Below are 20,240 nucleotides of genomic sequence, written 5' to 3'. Positions count from 1 at the left end.
TTTCATGCTTACTAATACAACATCCATTCTGCAGCCCATGGATTAAGGACTTTCAGACTTTCAAGACTTATTATTGAAGAAATACATTTCACAAGGCTATGACTGCCATGGACAGTGATTTCTCTGATGGATCCAGGCAAAGGAAATTGAAAATATTCTGGAAGGATTTCACCAGTCTAGATGTCACTAAGAACATTTGTGATTCATGGGAAGAGGTGAAAATATCAACATTCACAGGAATTTGGAAGAAGCTGATTCCAACCCTCATGGATGACTTTGAAGGGTTCAAGACTTCAGTGGAGGAAGTAAATGCAAATGTGGTGGAAATAGCAAGAAAATTGGAATTAGAAGTGTGAAGATGAAGTGAACTGCTGCAATCTCATGATAAAACTTGAATGGATGAGAAGCAAACAAGTGGTTTCCTGAGATGGAATCTACTCCTGGTGAAAATGCTGTGAAGATTGTTGAAATGAAAACAAAGGATTTAGAATATTACATAAACTGATACACTTAGTTGATGAACCAGAGGGAGGGTTTGAGGACTCACTCCAACTTTGAAAGAAGTTCTACTGTTGGTAAAATGCTATCAAACAGCATTATACGCTACAGAGAAATCATCTGTAAAAGGAACAGTCAACTGATGCTGAAAACCTCATTTTGTTGCCTTATTTTAAGAAACTGCCACAGCCGCTCTAACCTTCGGCAACCAACTCCCTGAGCAGTTAGCAGCCACCAACATTTCTAAGTGCCAGGGATGCACCTTAGCACCATACAATTGCATTATTTCATTTAATCCTCTCAACAATCTGAAGAAAGAAAGCTCAATTATCATCACCTGAATTTTACAGATAAATAAGCTTGTACCATAGGGATAATAATAATTCTCCCCAAATCACTTATTTCTTAATTGGAAGAGCCAAGACTCAGTCACCACTACCATCACCACCACCCATGCACACACACCAAAAGCACCTAGTATAGCACCTTTATTTCACTTAACAAAAGTTCATTGAATGTCAACTAGGCTGAGATACAACAGTGGCCAAGACTGGCTGGCATGGTGCCTTCTCTCATGAAGCTTACACGATAGTTAGCGGGGAGGGTAACAGATGATAACCAAATAAAAATATAGAAAAACAAGATAAGTCCAGATATAAATAAGTGTTGATAAACAGGGGAGTAAATTCCAGATAAAGTGGAATGAATTGCTGGAGTAAGTGGTTAAGGCAGGAAGTGAGAGGAATGCTTTTGAGAGAGCTGTCAGGGAAGGTGTCTTTAAGGAGGTGATGTGAGAAGAAGCCAGCCATGAAAAACACTGACGGAAGAGCATTTCAGTCAGGGGAACCAAAAATGCCTAAGGCAGGAAAGGACTTAGGATGTTGGGAGACCAGAAAGGAGGCAAATGGGAAGAACACAGGCTTTGATGAAGATATAACCAATGAAACTCATTTTGACGTTTACTGTGGCAGAATTTTAAGTATTCACATTTTTATCTTATAGGTCTTGAAAAAAGGGAAGGGAGAGCTCCATGATAAATGAACGTTGCACCTGAAATCCAAAGTAAGATATCTGTTGCACAGCTAGAGGTTTTTAAGGGTCTGTATGATCCTAATCAGACTATTCATGAGCATTAACCAGTAAGAGGTTATTAATCATGACTAATGCCTTTCCATTTATCTCAATTATGCTTGGGTAATTTCTTATCTAGTGGAAATTTTTCTTTTTTGTATTTAACACTCCATAGAAAAAAAATTAGTTTTCCTTACTCAGAAAGGTTCAACATGCCATTTGCGTATGATTTTGCCACAAAACCACTGTGGGAGCCGCTATGATTGTTCCCAATAACCCCTTGTCGTTCTATGAAAGGAATACACCTCCTGGTCAATTACCAGGTAACTTTCAGTGCCTCCTTATGGAAGGAAAATAAGTTTCCCACCCCAGTTAATTTGACCAGTGACTTGCTTTGGATGGTGTCATGTGTCTGGGCAGAAGATTTGGAGGCCATTGCCTGTTTCCACCGGTGCTCATATTCTTTTCCCTCTGCCACAGGAATGACATGTCCCAATTAACATCACTCCTTTAATCTTGATCCCAAAATGAAGAAAACACAAGAAGCAGACTCAAAGCCTGGACCAGACTCTCAGTTCAGTCACAGTTGACAGGTACGTACCTGAGAAAGAAGTCTTTATTGCAGGTAAGCCACTAAGATCTTGAGGCTGTTTGTACTACCGCATTATCTAGTGAAACCTAACCAAAAAATACCATTCAACTTTCAACCAGGTTAAATACATATAAATATATATGTACATATGTATTATGTATGTATGCACACGGATACACACACTTAACCTTCTCAGAGTTAATACAAAAGAACAAAATAGGAATTTTTTCCCCCCAGTTCTGAAAACTCACATACCAAGAGTTTGCCTTTAGTTTTTGGTCACATATAATAAGGTTTCCATTTTAACTGTAAACAGAATTTCTTTTCCTAATGTTTCATTGTAAATCAGTAATCTCTGTTTTTCATTTTAAAATGAAATTTTTCTTATATCAAAAATTTTTAAACAATGATCTAAAAAAATAAAATATGCTAAATGAAAGAAGCTAGACACACAAAAAGTACAATTCCATTTATATGAAGTGTCCTAAAAAGGCAAATTTATAAAGACAGAAAATCGATTAGTAATTGTCTAAGGCTGGGAGTAAAAATGGATATTAACTGGAAATGGCATGATGGATTTGAGGTGGAAGATGAAAATGTTCTAAAACTGGTTAACAGTGATGGTTGTACAACTAAGTAAATTTACTTACAAAAAATCATCTACCCAAAATGGGTGAATTTTGTGGTATATAATTACGCCTCAATAAAGTTAGTTAAACACAATTAAAAAGGGGTATGTTATACCAAAGCATTTCTCAAGGCCAAAAAAAATTATTTGTTTCAATTTTAGAAACTACTGATTTAACCTTCTGTTTTATCACAGATGTGTTTTACTGATTTTTATATCAGTATTTGCTAATAATTTTGATTGTCTAACTACACCCTTTTTTATTAATACTATAAGTAGCACTGCATTATCCAGCGTGATTGGATATATGAAGTGTCAGAGTTATTCAAATATTCTGTTTAAAATAGACAAAACTTTTAAGCACATAACTCTCCATTTGTTTACTGAGACAACTTTAAAGTATATTCTTAAAGTGACTAAAAATGTTTATTTTAACTTTTAGTCTAATATCCTCTTTGAAAAGTGTGGGATACAATTAAAAAATACATGAATAAAATAAATTTGAACACTACAACTGCATAACTGTTGAATCTGTGTTTCCTTTTGATCACACTAGTCACTTGCAAAACTAGCAGGCTCTCAGAGTTATACTAGAGCATACTATCAGAACCCCCAAAATGCAAAAATAAAACTCCACCTTCAAAACCCAATAGAATATATTTTATTAAGTTCAAATCTGAAGTCTTTTAACATTATTTTCCCAAGATACTTGTAATAATTTTCCCCATTGCCACTGACCAACAAATAAATAAAATACTGCTATCTGCACAAAAGAACTCTATAGTTCTTCTTCCTATAGGTTCTCATGGATTTTTTCTTCTTTTGGCTATACAACATCCAATCTTGTTTCCAACCATAATGCTGGGTATAGTTTCTGCTAGTGCCTGTCCCTTTCTGCATCTGCATTTCCAGCCTTCAAATCTACTTTGTGAGCTACTATTTCATTCCTTTCCTGCCAGAGTTGATTTCCATTGCTTGCAACCAAGCCCCCTGATTGAGACAGGTGCTATTGGCTTCAAAGGATTTATTTTTCCCAAGTAAGAAGGTTTCTAAATGATTCCCTTGGGTTTTCTTATGCTTTGTGTTTATTTCTTCTAATGAAATCTAAATAGGAGCTTTTGTCCAGAATTGACGCTTAACATAGCTCTGTGTCATCCATCAATAATATTTACTCACCATTTGTCAAGACAAATTTGTTTTAAATTCTATTTGGTCTAGTAACCTGATTGGAAAGACCAATACAATACAAACTGAATTTACTGAAAACAGATGATTGGAAAATTACTGCAATAACTGTGTCCATATATATGAAAAAAGGCACAGGCCATATCATTCATTAATGTATTTATTCCATTAACATTTAGAGTTCCTACTCTTCTACCTTCAAGGAATTTAATTTATTGGAGATAGACAAGCAATTAAGATTTTAGAGATGAGAAACAAATACCTCTTTATAAGGCAAAATGTATTAAGTCTTATAAGATTCAAAACACTATTATGGGGAGCACAGAGAAGAAATTATGGGAAGAAATTAATTCTAGCTGGAGAATGAAGAAGTTCTTAAGGAAGAAGTCGCTTTACAACGGGCCGTAAATAACAGAACGGATTTTGTTTTGTTGACCCAACAGTATATTGTAAGGTGCAAATAAATCATTGAGGAATCCTGTTAAAATACAGATTCTCACCAAGAGCCTTCAATGACACAATGTGACAATATGTTCTTTATGTTCAGAGCTGGGTGCTCTGTAAACATCAGCTTTCTGTGAGCACACAGGACAGACTACAGGCAAAACATGAGAAGAAAGAAGACCTTGTGTCTTCTTGTGAACTATTTTAATGGTTCTCAAATGTAAACACAATACTACTTGGGGTTGGAGCAGTGGGAACGAGAAGAAGGCACTAATTCTAGAGATACCAAGAAGATAAAACCAACTGGGACATTTCAGATATGTAGGGGACAGGGAAAGTGAGTGAAAGGGATAAACAGAAGGTAAGACCTAGTATTTTATCCTAGATATCTAAGAAATCATCACATCATTAGCAGAGGATCAGATGGAAAAGATAACAGGTGTGGGAAGAGAAATATAAGAATTAGGGAATGGAGAAACATAGTTCCGTTTGGAAATGAAATTGTAGGGATGAGTAGGACCACCTAATTAAGGCTTTCCATTGCTCCTGTGGTTAAGTTTAGCATGCTAAAATTTCATTTCCCTTTTTTTTTTTTTTTTTTTTTTTGCGGTATGCAGGCCTCCCACTGCTGCGGCGTCTCCCATTGTGGAGCACAGGCTCCGGATGTGCAGGCTCAGTGGCCATGGCTCACGGGCCCAGCCACTCCGCGGCATGTGGGATCTTCCCGGACCGGGGCACGAACCCGTGTCCCCTGCATCGGCAGGCGGACTCTCAACCACTGCACCACCAGGAAGCCCTCATTTCCCTCTTAATAGCGGGAAGGGACAGTGCAACTGTCACACCCTCTTCTCCTCTGGGACAGTCATCCAGCTTGTGCCAGAGCATTTTTAGTGACAAAATTTATGGCCTAGCTGAGTAATCCCTTTCATTTTGGAAACTTCAATTAGAAAACTATTCCATAAACTGACCTAAAGCTGATCTCCACATACTCTTGACCTAGTGGTTCTACTTTTGCCCTTCAAAACTATAAACATTTAATCCACCTAGATCATAACAACTCTTCATAAAGTTTGTTAAAAGAATCAGCCCAAGTCGCTAAACTACATTTTGTTCTTCCCAGCCTTTTTTCCCAGTTGCCAGAACATATCATCAGTGAAACCCTTAATTTATTCTCCTTCATGATAGCAAATGCATGGCGAGACTGTTACTACTGCAACCCTCCCCACTCCTTGTGCCAATGAAAGACAGTGCTGATGGATCCAAGCCCTCTTTCTGCTAAGCCCAGACTAGATCTAAGGTTCTATCTCAAAACAGCATTCCAAGGATCAGGGCACTGGTATCCATAGATGACATAATATACCTTTGCCATTTTCTGACATCAACTCGCCCTTTAAAATACAGAGGGTGGAATGGAACTTAAGTTGCATGAACAGTTCAAATTACAGTACAATTAATACTCCATATGACCTTGAAAATATGTTGTTTGTTCAGATTCAATAGGTACCTTGTCATTTGGGTATATTGATCATTCAGTCACTGAAAATCACTAGGAATGTTTGCGCATAAAATGGTCTTATACAAGGTCTCTCCAAACTTATCCTGCAAGTTCCTTGTTGGTTTTAATTCTATTGTTGACCATATATGCTCATTCATCAGGAGAACTGAGGATTTTTCATCTTCTTTCTACTTCACTCACCTATTCTTCCTCCTCTGGGAGGAATATAAGAGTACTTAACATCTAAGAGGACTGTGATGGTAGACAGTGGAGCTCCTAGTGGGAGGAATCCTGGATCAGCCCTAATTTCCTTTACTTTATTGGTTCCTCTTATTTTTTTTTTAATTTTATTTTTTTATTGGAGTATAATTGCTTTACAATGGTGTGTTAGTTTCTGCTTTATAACAAAGTGAATTAGTTATACATATACATATGTTCCCATATCTCTTCCCTCTTGCGTCTCCCTCCCTCCCACCCTCCCTATCCCACCCCTCCAGGCGGTCACAAAGCACCGAGCTGATCTCCCTGTACTATGCGGCTGCTTCCCACTAGCTATCCACCTTACGTTTGGTAGTGTATATATGTCCATGCCACTCTCTCGCTTTGTCACAGCTTACCCTTCCCCCTCCCCATATCCTCAAGTCCATTCTTTAGTAGGTCTGTGTCTTTATTCCTGTCTTACCCCTAGGTTCTTCAAGACAATTTTTTTTCTTAAATTCCATATATATGTGTTAGCATACGGTATTTGTCTTTCTCTTTCTGAGTTACTTCACTCTGTATGACAGACTCTAGGTCTATCCAGCTCATTACAAATAGCTCAATTTCATTTCTTTTTATGGCTGAGTAACCATCGAAATGGTAAAACCCACTGAGGTAGGATCAGTATGAAGGTCAGAGAAATGGGAACACATGACTTGCCTGCTTTAATCGTGTATTCTAGGTTTTAAGTGAGACAATTGAGAATGCATACACACATACACTACATATATACATACATAGAAACATTCACTATGCTTACACATTCTATATGCACACACATACATATGTGTGTATATATATACATACACATTCATATATGCCCACACTACACACATGCATACATATGTAAATACTGTGTGTGTGTGTTTTATATATTTCTGTACAGATTACCAAGGTAGAAAACCACTCATTGATTCAAGGATATTTCTTGAGTAATCATAATCCAAGCTAGTAATAAAATATTAATTTGGTTAGACCTGTACTCCTCAAACTGGTAGCCACTAGCCACAGGTGGCTATTTAAATTTAAATGTAAATTAATTCAAATTAAACACAATTAAATGTTCAGTTCCTCAGATGTACTAGTTTACAATTCAAGTGCTCAAACGGCACATGTGGCCAGTGGCTGCCACATTAAACAGACAGAGCTGGAACATGTCCATCACTGTCGTTCTTTTTGGACAGCAGGATCCTACAGGGGCTGTGTATAACTGATCAATATTCAAGAGGCTTTACTAAGGGCCAGGTACTATTTATAAGCTCTTTACATTTAGTAAGTCATTTAATTCTCATATTTATTATTTGCCCTCATTTTATGGATGAAAAGTCTGAGGCTTTGAGAGGTTAAGTAACTTGCCAAAGGAAATAAAGCTAGTAAGCAGTGGAGACAGGATTTCACACACAGGCAGTGTAGCTACAGAGTCTCTGCTCCTAAATACTAAGTTTACGTCTTGCTATATTTTAATTTACAAAGATGAGTAGAGCCTCCTTCAAGACTTTACATTTATCCCAATTAAATTTCATAGTCTGCTTTTAAACCCAGTATTCCAATTTATCAAAAATCTGGAAGACTGATTATGTTATACAGACTATTAGCATTTGGTACAGTTTCCACTGCTGTATAACAAACCATCCCAAGACAATTTGTTTTTATATTTTATTATGCACATTGGTTTACAGGGTCAAGAATTCTGACAGGATACAGCAGAAATGGGTTGTTTCTCCTCCATTGTATGTGGGGCCTCAGCTGAGATCTGATGTCTCAATGCTGAGGGCTGACGTCATGTTAGACATTTTCACTCACAAGTTAGTCATTTAATGCTGGATGGCGCCTGAGACTTCAGCTGAGGCTGCTGATTGGAACATTTACATGTAGTCTCTCTCAATGTAGCCTGGGCTTCCTCACAATATGGAGGCCTTAGGTTGCATGTCTTACATGGCAAAAAGCACACTGTCCCACTGAAAAAAATCAGAGCCTTCATTTCCTTTTGTGATCTGGCCCTGGAAGTTGCACAGCATCATTTCCACCATACCCTACTGGTCAAAGCAGTCACAATCCTAGCCAAATTCAATAAGTGGGGCATAGATCCCACCTCTGGATAGGAAGGTGGCAGGTCACATTATAGAAGCCCATACAGGATGGGAGGTGGTGATGTGGCTGTCTTTATCCAGTTATTCTCCACACTTTTGTAGTATTATGTATTATGCTGGTTATTCTCTCTTTTCGCCCCCACCCTTCCAGCTCTCATCCATCTATTCTCTGTCCCTTAAGAGACAGATCCCTACGGATGCCATCACCTGAACAGCTTGCTTAGTGGGGGCCAGAAGCAGAGATCCAAGAACAGGAGAAGAGGAGTTCAGGGAATATACTCCCATTTCCTCCCTGCTTTGGTGCCACACTTCAGGCAGTGGCATATTTCTAGCTACATCTCTGTGTAAACACAGCTCATGTGGAAACGGCCACTTCTCCACAGCTCCAACTCTCATTGGGTTCCAGCAACACTATTTCCATCTCTCTTCCCTTTAGAACTAAGGGTGCTAAAGGCTTTTTGCTACTGCAAGTCTCTAAGTGCCTCAGTATCCTTTCTTTGTTCCTGAAACTTGCCCAAAATGCTATAAATAAATAGTCCTTGCATTAAACTCTCTTCATTTAAATCATGGAAGAGAATTCTGATTCTTATCCTGGCCATGAATGATAGATGCAAACAATAGGAACTGAATAAAGATGGTTCAGACAACAAATGTGAAAAATTAATAACCAGACTTCCAATATCTTCTTCTAAGTATTTGAGAGAATTGTTGAATAGTATAATTGTCCCTCCATCACTACACTGAATTTCCAGATTGATAGAGATCATATATATATATATATATATATATATATATATATATATACACATATTGATATATATATGAGCTGGTTGTCTCCACAACCATAGCTCATTATTCTTTCAAAAATATCCTTTTCCACAAAAATATGAGTGATTCCTTCAAAAGCTTGTTCAAATAAACATATACATTGTTATACTTCTGATTTACCTAAAAACAATCTTAGTTTTCCACCATTCTTATTAAAAATGATCACCTCCTTCTTTTCAAAGTGTTTATACTAAATATACTAAGTAGTTCTGTTGCTTTGATAGCTTTACTAGAGCTTGAAATTGTCTATACCTTCTTGTCTACCTACTTGTCTATACCTTCCAGAACTCCCTTTCTTCCCCCTTATTTTTGAAAAGAATTTTTACCTATTTCTAGCTTTTGAGTACCAAGCCTGCATACCATGACTTCTCGAAGTCGACTAGTGGTGATGACGATAATTACATCTGTAAATTCCCTGATTATCCTAAATGATATAGATCTCACTTTATGGTCCTGAATACCATTTAAAAGACCAATAATAAGAGCTATAATTTACTGAGTTACAAATAAGCATCTCAGTGTTTCACTGTGACCTGTTTACCTACGCTCTGTTTCAACTGCTGTTTCTTCTACACATTACAGTATTTAATTTTAAAAAAGGCAATTTATTTTAATATATTATTTTTCCCCAAAAATAACTTTTTCTTTTAAATGTAGACAAGTTTGCTCCTTTTCTCTAGGTAAATTTTTTGCAAGCCTCATCTCATTTTGGCCCAGTTCTAAAACAATTATTACACTATTGTTACACTTTTTATCCTTTTTCTTTTCCTTTTTTCGAATTATCAGTTATGTTCTCCTACCTTCCACATCTATTCTTGTTCTTTTAAGTCAATATCCTCTGCATTCCCTGTGCTCTATTGAGAGTTGGCATCATTTTCTCTTAACTGGAGTATCTGAAAACTCAGAACAATACTTTGTTTTACTTTCCATCTCTCTTGATTTATACTGTCATTTAGAGTTTCTGTCACATCCTCCAACCGGACTCCAAGACTGTGATAACAAGAACTGAATCTTGCATTTCTTTTTTCCAAAGAATCCTTAGCACAGAATCTTACACAAAAATACTTAACATGTATTTACCAGGTACTTGTAATGTACTGTGAGAAAAAAAGGAATAATTATAAGCCAAAGAGCCTACTCTTTAAAAAGCTTCTGACCTGCAAATGTATACTGATAAACCACATTAACAAAATGAAGGATAAAAATCATACGATCATCTCAAAAGATACAGAAAAAGCACGTGATAAAATTTAACATCCATTTATGATAAAAATTCAACAAAGTGGGTATAGAGGGAACATACCTCAACATAATAAAGGCCGTAACAAAGCCATAGCTAACATATACAGTGGTGAAAAACTGAAAGCTTTTCCTCTAAGATCAAGAACAACGCAAGGTTGCCCTTATTCAACACAGTATTGAGAGTCTTAGCCATAGCAATCAGACAAAAAGAGGTAAAAGTCTTCCAAATTGAAAAGGAAGAAGTAAAACTATCACTGTTTGCAGATGACAGGATACTATATATAGAGAACCCTAAAGATGTCAAAAAAAAAAACTATTAGAACTAATAAATGAGCTCATTAAAGTTGTAGGATACAAAAATCAACATACAGAAAGCTGTTGTGTTTCTATATACTAATAATGAACTATCAGAGAAATTAAGAAGATAATTTCACTTACAATTACTACAAAAACAATACATAGGAATAAATTTAACCAAAGAAATGAAAGAACTATACTTTGAAAAGTATAAGACACTGATCAAAGAAATTGAAGACAATACCATGCTCATGGGTTGGAAGAATTAATATTGTTAAAATTTCCATACTATCCAAAGCAATCTACAGGTTCAGGGCAAGCCGTATCAAAATACCAATGGCATTCTCCACAGAACTGGAACAAACAATCCTAAAATTTGTATGGAACCACAAAAGACCTTGAATAGGCAATTCAATCTTAAGAAAGAAGAACAAAGCTGGAAGTATCATGCTCCATGGTTTCAAACTATGCTACAAAGCTATAGTAATCAAAATAGTATGGTACTGGCACAAAAACAGACATATATATCAATGGAAAAGAACAGAAAGCCCAGGAATAAACCCATGCTTATATGGTCTATTAATTTATGAAAAGGGGGCCAAGAATATATAGTGGGGAAAAGAGAGCCTGTTCAATAGATGGTGATGGGAAAACTGGACAGCTACATGCAAAAGAATGAAACTGGACAACTTTCTTATACCAAAAAAAGAAGTAAACTCAAAATGGATTAAAGACTTAAATGTAAGACCTGAAACCATAAACTCCTAAAAGAAAACAAAAGCAGTTGCTCTTTGATATCGGTCTTAGCAATATTTTGGGGGATCTGTCTCCTCAGGCAAGTGCAACAAAAGCAAAACTAAACAAATGGGACTACATCAAACTAAGAAGCTTCTGCACAGTTGAAAGCCATCAACAAAATGAAAAGGCAACCTACTGAATGGGACAAGTTATTTGCAAGTGATACATCTGATAAGGGTGTTAATATACAAAATATATAAAGAACTCATACAACTCAATAAAATAACAATCACGAAAAAGAAAATAAACAAAAAAGAACAAACAATCCAATTAAAAAATGAGTAGAAGAACTGAATAGATAATTTTCCAAGGAAGACATACAGATGGCCAGAAGACAAATGAAAAGAATGCTTAACATCACTAATCACTATGGAAATGCAAATCAAAACCATAATACGATATCACCTCAAACCTATCCAAATGGCTATTATCAAATGAACAACAAAAAACAAGTGTTGGTGAAAATGTGGAGAAAAGGGAACCCTTGTGCGCTGCTGATGGGAAGGTAAATTGGTGCAGTCACTACGGAAAACAGTATGAAAGTTTCTCAAAAAATTAAGAATAGAACTGCCATATGATCCAGCAATCCCTCTTCTGAGTATTTATCTGAAGAAGTGAAAACACTAATTTTAAAAGACGTATGCACCCTATGTTCACTGCAGCATTATTTACAACAGCCAAGATATGGAAGCAACCTAAGTGTCCATTGATAGATGAATAGACAAAGAGATGTTGTATATATGTATACAATTGAATATTACTCAGCCGTAAAAAAGAATAAAATCTTGCCACCTGCAACCACACGGATGGACCCAAAGGATATTATGCTAAGTGAAATAAGTCAGACAGAAAAAGACAAATATTTTATGATTTCATTTATTTGTAGGATCTAAAAAAACAGAACAAACAAACAAAACAGAAGCAAAACTCATAGATACAAACTGGTAGTTTGGCGGAGGGAGGCGGAAATAGGTTGGGGGGATTAAGAAGTGCAAACTTCCAGTTATAAAACAACTAAGTCACAGGTATGTAATGTACAGTGTAGAGAATATAGTCAATAATATTGCAGTAACTTTATAATGGTGACAGATGGTTACTAGACTTACCATGGTGATCAATTCATAATGTATATAAATGTCAAATCACTATGTCATACACCTGAAACTAATATAGTATATCAACTATATTTCCATTAAAAAAAGAGAAAAAGAAAGAGCTTCTGGACAGGGGCATGGTATATATATTCATAAATAATCTAAGGAAATAAGAAACTACAATTGTAAATATAAACTGAATATGAAAATGGTCAATCTCAAAGTACTAAAGGGTAAAGTTAGTACACTTTGGTAGTAATGGTTGATAACATCTTAGGGTAGGCTGGACAGTGGCAGGGTTCTACAGAGGCGCAGGCTAAAAAGGGAGTAGTAGAGAGAGTAGGCCAAATGAAGACAACTTTCTTAAATTTGCTTGTCTATCTGTGGTTAATGGTTGAAAAATTCAACTTACTAAAATAGAAGCAGGCAAGGCCCATACACTTGGATCCACCCTGCTTGCTAGTGCTGTATAACTACATGTGTTGGACACTTAGAAAAAGTTAAGACCCTCTTCTATAGAAAGCAGCCATACAGATTAAGGTAAAGATACAATATTGCACATTATTATATGCCCTGCTTAATAAAGCAGAGGTTAAGTATGGTGCTGCAGCTTACATCCTTTTAAAACAGGACACAAAATTACAAACACAAAATTCGGTGGAAAAACAATTTTTTTATTTAGAATGAGAAAAAAAATCTCAACAACTGGTTGGAGCCATAGAGTTCTAGATTCCTTTCTTCTGAGGTAGCTTTAGGCAACTCACCAGAAACGCCAACTTAGAAATGCTTCTGGCTACAATCTGTCATTCCCTTTCCACCTAGAACCTGTACAACTCCCAGTAACTTACAACATTTTACAGAGGCCTAAGCCAACAACACAGTTAAATTTAAATTAAAGTTAAATTTCATTAACTTCACCTAAAATCCGCCTCTGACTACGGAGGTTCATTAAAACAGTGATTCTCAGTTGAGGCTGGGACACTGAGAATCTGGGGAAAGAGAAACCACATGACAAATTTAAACCATCCCAGATGATTCTGATATGCAATTGCCACTCCCTACATTCTCCCCGTACCCCCTGCCCCCGAAGATTCACAGTGCAGAGTCCCATACACTAATACCATGGCCTAATGGTATCTTAGAAGGCAATAAACAAGAACTGGCCAATTGTCCTTGATCTGAACATAAAATATGTGTGGAACATAAAAGTGTAAACAATTCCATTATTTTAGAATTTAAACACATTGAAAGGTCAAGTGACTTCATCAAGGGTACAAAACTGATACTCTCTCTGAACCTCCCAAATACAACTGTTCCTACCATTTCATTTAATCCTGAAGGAAAAAAAAGGGGAGTTTTACATATTCCTCTTTGGGGTCAGAGTATGCTTGTTCACTTTCTAACTTCTTTCCCAGAATAAAGCAGCGGTGAAGTTTGTTGGCTTTTCTTAACAGCTCAAGGTAACATTTACCTACTGTACAGGCTTCTTAGTAATTAATACAATGTTCCCATCTCAAGTCTTCTGCCAACAGCAACGAGAGAAGATGCAGTGGCATTGAACGGCCCCGCAAGAATGGTATTTTTCTTCCCCCCCCCAAAAAAAATATTACAACCACCAGCCTACACGCACAAGTCGGCCAGTAACCCTTGTCAATTTCTCTCCAACTATCCTACAAGTTCAGAGGGCCCTTTGGTCCTAGATTTCCCCAGGTAACCTTTAAAAACGAAAGCGCCGTCTGTGGGTTGGGTAGCAGGAGCTGACTATCTGAAAAATCCTGAGCTCCGCAGCGCAGGAGCTTCCCCGTTGGACACAAGAACCGTTTTCTCCTGAAGAGGGATTCCCTCACGCCTCTTCCCACTAGACTTGAGACTCACCTCCGGCGCCACCCAAGTCTCCAATCCACAACCAGCAACAACACTAAATCAAGAATAATTTCTCTAGACTCGGATGATTTCGCTCCCAGAGTTCAGGGCTCGCTGCGCCTGAAAAGAAGCTGCCAGGGGCGGGGGCAATTTTGGGCCACCGCCTCCCGGGTTCGGGCACTGTCACTGGAAATGTCCGCGTCAAAGAAGGGAAGAGGAGAAAAGGGGGAAACAGCACAACTTTGCAGACTCCACGAAGCCAAGGCCCTGCCAAACATAAGGTCAAAGTGCAGACGAGGGAGCGGCTGCTATTCGGGACCCGCCGGGACGCAGCCCCGGAGCCGACGAGCCGCCAGGCGGGGTCGGGCAGCTGGGGGAGACCCACCCTGCCCCGGCTCCGAGTCTCCAGCGGGGCCGAGCGAGCGCGCTGGGGCGGCCGCCGCACGGCGGGGCCAACTCCGTGAGTTGACTTGGAACTTTCCCGGGACGCGCCGCCGCGCCGCCCTCACCTTACTGAACACCTCCAGGTCGTCCTCGTCTTCGTCCAGATCCAGCACCTCGGCCTGCAGGAGGGCGGAGGAGCCGCTGCTGCCGGGGAGGGGGCCGTCGACCCCCGGGCTCTCCCCGCCGCCGCCCCCAGCCGGGAGGCCCGAGGAGCGCGCCTGAGGTGCCCGGCACTCGCCCTCCATCCCGAGAGTGCGCGCCCCGCCGGCCGCCGCCGCCAGCCCGGCTCCCCCGAGCGTGCCCATTGGCTCCCGCGCATCCTGCACCTCCCCGGCCAGCCCCGCTCCAGCCCCACGTCCGCTGCGCAGACGCGGAACTGCCAGGGCGAACGCGGGGCCCAGGCTCATCCCCACTTGGCTTGGGGCCTGCAGGAGGCGGAGGGGTGGGACTCTCGGACTCTGGCTAGGGTGGGGCCAGGGACGCTGTCCCTGGAGGTAGGAAGGGGGCGTCCTCGTGCGGACCTGGCTGCGGGGCTACCCTACGACAGCTTCCACGGGGGCGGGGGTCTGGGCAGAAGCGACGGAGCGAACCGTGAACTTCAGAGCATCCACAGCGGGGCTGGAAAGCAGCCGACCTATCTCGCCAAGAGAGAAAGCCAATACTGTATTTCCTGCGTTTTAATAGTTGCCTTTTTTTCTTGGCTGTGGATTTCGAGTCCGTCTTTTACTAAGGCTAATGCAAAACCTCCTCTGTTTTGTAATTGATTTTTGACCCAGTGACCGGACTGTGTGGTCATTTCACTGTTAAGCCAGGGAAGTTGGATTTAAAAACGATTTTCAGCCCCTTTCAAATGTATCTTTATTCCTGGAGGTCATCCTGAAGTTAATGAGCTCTAATGTTCCTAAGAGTCGAGGACAGCGAGCAGGACTGGACATTGACACCAAGAAATAATCTGCAGTCTTTATAATGCCAATGCAAAACTGTAATTATTTAGTTGTTCACTGCTTATTATTAAAAAAAAACAACTAACTTCCAAAAATAATGGATAATTGAATGCAAATTGATATATTTGGAACTATCTTCAGGTTTTATTACTTACTCGCCTAAGCCCCAGCTCTTTTCTCCCATCAGCCAGGAAAGAACATCTAAGAACTTTGCACATAGAGAAGAGGCTAATTCAGACTTGATTTCCAAAACCTCTCCTGGCAAAGTGTTTAGCTAGATGTTTAAAACTATTAACTTTGGGGGAAAAAAACGTATGTAAGAGAATTTCTCTTTCCAGTTAGAGGACAAGGCCTTAATAATATGTTCCCTCTTAACCGTTCATACTGGTTTCAGTTCATGAACACACTTATTCAGTCAAGCTGGTCTCTCTAAGGGGTGAATATCCAGGCTCCTTCCTATGCTTTATAGTTCCTGTACCCAAAATGCCATCTCCTGCCTGTCCTGCAGGAATTAACTATAATCCCATGTCTTTCAGGAAGACTTTCTGATTGACACAGTCTGTTCCCAATTTAGCATTTAATTTTATTTCATGCTGTAGGTTGTATTTATTTCATGTAAATGCCTTACATTCCTTAGTAAATTATAACATTTTAAGCTTACGGATCACATTATTTATTAATAAACCACAGTAGTAGATGTACTCACTTTAAAAGGCTCTCTGCTAGGGTATACAAAAAATACAAGTTATTAAAAGGCTATTTTTTCTCTCTAAGCTCATTCTGGCTAGTCAGGAAGATTCAAGTTTTTCGAATTGCCATCTGAACCAGGAAATTCCGAAGGATACTGTGACACACAGAATTGCCAGAAAGCATAGAGACAGGCTCAGAAAATGGGCAGAACAAACCAAGACTACAGAGCTTGTATCATAGCCACACCCACGCCACAGAACTAATAGCGCAGACATTGCTGCCACCATTACTGAGCACCAGATGCCACACCCCTTCCACATACTGCCATTGACAGTGATGTCACTGGACTCCAGGTGCTGACACCAACATCAGTACCACAGCTGCCTCTGAGAACTGCCTTTGCTATTACTACCACAAAAGTACCCACAGTCCTGTTTCTCTGTTCTAATTATTCTAGTTTCAAAACCCTGAAGGGTAGATCTGCATGACCCACCTGGCTAAGTCCCACAGAGATTTCGAAGGCAAATCAGATTTCTAAGCATAGAAAGGCCATATTGATACCGGTCAGCCAAAAAAAAAGGAAAAAAAAAAAAAACCCTTACTATTATTCATTCCTTTGGCCGCCCAACATTAAAATCACATTTGTTCACATGCTTTTTTTTTTTTTCCCATTCCTGCTAGATATAGTTCAGCTATGCCTCAAACACCTGGGAATATAGTCCTCAGCTCCCCAAAGGAAGAAAATCCAGACATACTCATTATTGGTGCAGCTCCAAGTCTAGTATGTCTATTCCTCCTGTAGTTCTGCTGCAGTTAATGCTGTAAGGGCTCTCTTACAGTCCCAGATTCCCATTAAATGGGATCATCACTGGCTTCTTTAATGGAAGCGTTCTTATTTGGGTGCTATATTCTCTCAATCGTCGTAGTCCAAAACTTTAAGTACAGGTATAATATTAAGAGAAGCCCTACCCAGTCCTGTCCCTTGGTTTTTGGATTCTTATTCTGATTAATATCATATATTAATTTTTGGTTCTGAGCATATACATCTTGTCAAAAAGCTCCCTCTCTCCCACACTTTCCAGGTAGGATCTCCTGAGACCATAACAGTGTTTAATATGCCAGTCAACTATCCATAAAGTCAGCTGTTTCTGGTAATGGGACTCATGATAAGACAAGTCACCCCATGGGCATTGCCCAATGGCTTTATTTCCTTTGCTGGAGGTGATTTAATTGATTAGAAAAAAAAAAGTTATGTGCGAAATCTGATGGGAAATAAACCAGTCAGTAAGTTCATGGATGATCGTGCTGGCAGAAACTTGTTGAGCAGGAAAAGCAAACCCAATGTATCTTTTCCATTAAGGACAAATCATGACATCCTTCAGATTATGTGGCTGCAGAAGGACCGGGAGTAGTTGTGGCAAGTTGAGGTTTAATAACTTACCCAAGGTAAGTAATAAGGGGTAAGTAATTTAAGGCTCGCTGAAAGAAAGTGTTATATATGTTGCCTTAAAAAAATAGGAGAGGTCTTCCCTGGTGGTGCAGTGGTTGAGAGTCCGCCTGCCGATGCAGGGGACACGGGTTCGTGCCCCGGTCCGGGAAGATCCTACATGCCGCGGAGCGGCTGGGCCCGTGAGCCATGGCCGCTGAGCCTGCGCGTCCGGAGCCTGTGCTCCGCAACGGGAGAGGCCACAGCAGTGAGAGGCCCGCGTACCGCAAAAAAAAAAAAAAAAAAAAAATAGAAGAGAGGATTTATAAGGATATTTGGGGATTCTTCGTTCTTAGACTTTGGCAGAATAGATAATTCTACAATCCTTCCACTAAATATACTGACAAACTATAACAAGAATCTTTTAAATGCATGGATGAGCTTTCAAGGAAGTAATTGACTTCCAGGGGCAAGAAACAAAGTAAGCTTAAGTGAGAGAATGAGACTAAACATTTGAGCTGATACTCTGCTGGCCCCCAGGGTGGGATGGTAGGATTGGCCTAAATAATCTAAAAGTGTGAGTTGGAATTATCATGAAAGAATAATGGAAATGGAAATTTGTAAAATATTCAGTCAATAATAAAACTCTTCTGGATCAGCCTAGGCTCACAGTGGGAGAGATCTCTCCCCCCAAAATCCTAACCATGGTTCAGGAAGTCACAATTCAAAAAAATACAAGTGACCCTGGTTGAACAATATATCCTTGGGACATCTGGCACAAGCAAATACAAAATCTCTTCAACCCACTTCTGGCAGAGCCACTACGGATAGAGCTATACTGCAGATTAGATCACAATCCAAATGAAAAACATTGAAGGAAATGATCTACCACGTGCCAGAATTACTATACAAAACTATTAAAAGGATTAGAGCCTCAAAGAACTTTAAACAATATGACAAAAATATAAATTATTTAATAAATAAAAAGAATAAACATAACTACAAGATGCTACCAAAAAAAGAACCAAAAATCCAAAAATGAAAAAGCACAATCATTGTGCTGATGGTTGATTTTTTTGCCTTTTCACTTCAAATTGGATCTTGTTGCCTGCTCTGTAATAGTTGTGCTGGGTCTTATAAATATTTCTCCTTTGCTACCCAGCATGATGTTAAGCCTTGTCAGTAGAAGGCCTGGAAGAACACTGGAGGAGGAACGGTTTTCCTGTTTCAAGTGTGCTCTCTTACTAGTGTCCTGCAGAAAGCTCTTTTTTTCTTCTTTGTTCAGCCCCTGCATAGTTTCTCTAGTGTAAGGTTCCTGCAGGGCACAACTTTTTATGATGTTTGAGCAAACTCATGCAGCTACGGAGGCATAGTCTAGAGACCCAGATATTGTGGGCCTGTCCCCGGCCCAGGTTGCTTCACCCCATATCCTCTCCTCGGTCCAGGACATGGACACACACCAGGGGCACTGGAGGTCAGCCATCCCCTAAACTTTGTCCTGAACAGCCAGCCCAGGGCTGACCCAATCTGAGCTGTTCATGGACGTGCATTAACCTCCTGGAGAGGGGGACCTCTCCAGCTCCTGGTTCCAACAGTATCCAGTAGCTTCTCCTGGTACCTAACAAGTTCTGAGGCTCAGCACCTCCCAGAGGGTAGATTTCCAGCAGGTCCCACTATTGAGCTACTTCATTGACTTCTCCAACATTCAGCAGGCCAAGGTGGTATTCTTTCCAATGACATCTGCATCTCAGTCATAGAAGGAAGGCTTTTCCTTGGGTACTTACCTCAGCCCTAGGGGTAGTGACCACATCTTATATCTGCTATTCCTGGATTCTTTAGAATTCTTTTTAACTCTCACTAGCCAATTCCTCCTTACTCCAAGCCCCTGTTAATAAAGCTTTATATTAAACTTTCCCTGTTCAAAAGACTATGTGGTCCTATCTCCTGACTGGACCCCAAACAATACAGAATTGGTACCAGGAATGGTCCCAGGAAAAAAAACCCTGCAAAAATGGCATTCTGGAACTCTCCTTAGAACCAGTTGACTGAGGAAGAAAAATCCTGAGCCTGGTTTACAGAGTGGTCTTCATGATATGTTAGTATTGCTTGAAAGTAGCAGCTGCAGCTCTATAGCCCCCCCTCACTCAAGGGTAAACCTGAGGACAGTGGTAAAAGAAAATCCTCCTAGTGATCAGAACTTCAAGCATGACATTTAGTCATCTACTATCTCTGGAGTGAGAAATGTCCAGAAATATAGGTCTATATTAACTTATGCGTAGTTGCAAATGGTTTGGTTGGAATAGTGAAGGATTTGAAAGGAACCATATTAAAAAAACTGATGAAAAGGAAGCTT

General features: G+C 39.6%; 1 protein-coding gene across 1 annotated transcript in view; it reads right to left on the bottom strand.

The window, feature by feature from the left end:
* The window catches only part of SNX7 (sorting nexin 7), a 97,161-nt gene extending 82,048 nt beyond the window's left edge, over window positions 1–15,113 (bottom strand). The window contains exon 1 of the mRNA XM_065886517.1: window positions 14,893–15,113. Within this exon, the coding sequence (XP_065742589.1) occupies window positions 14,893–15,072 (180 nt within the window). The 5' untranslated portion in view covers window positions 15,073–15,113. The remainder of the gene's footprint in view (window positions 1–14,892) is intronic.
* Window positions 15,114–20,240: the final 5,127 nt, after the last annotated feature.

This window comes from Phocoena phocoena, chromosome 1, assembly GCF_963924675.1.
Source record: "Phocoena phocoena chromosome 1, mPhoPho1.1, whole genome shotgun sequence".
NCBI classification, from domain to species: domain Eukaryota; kingdom Metazoa; phylum Chordata; class Mammalia; order Artiodactyla; family Phocoenidae; genus Phocoena; species Phocoena phocoena.
This window is presented reverse-complemented; position numbering and strand designations above follow the sequence as displayed.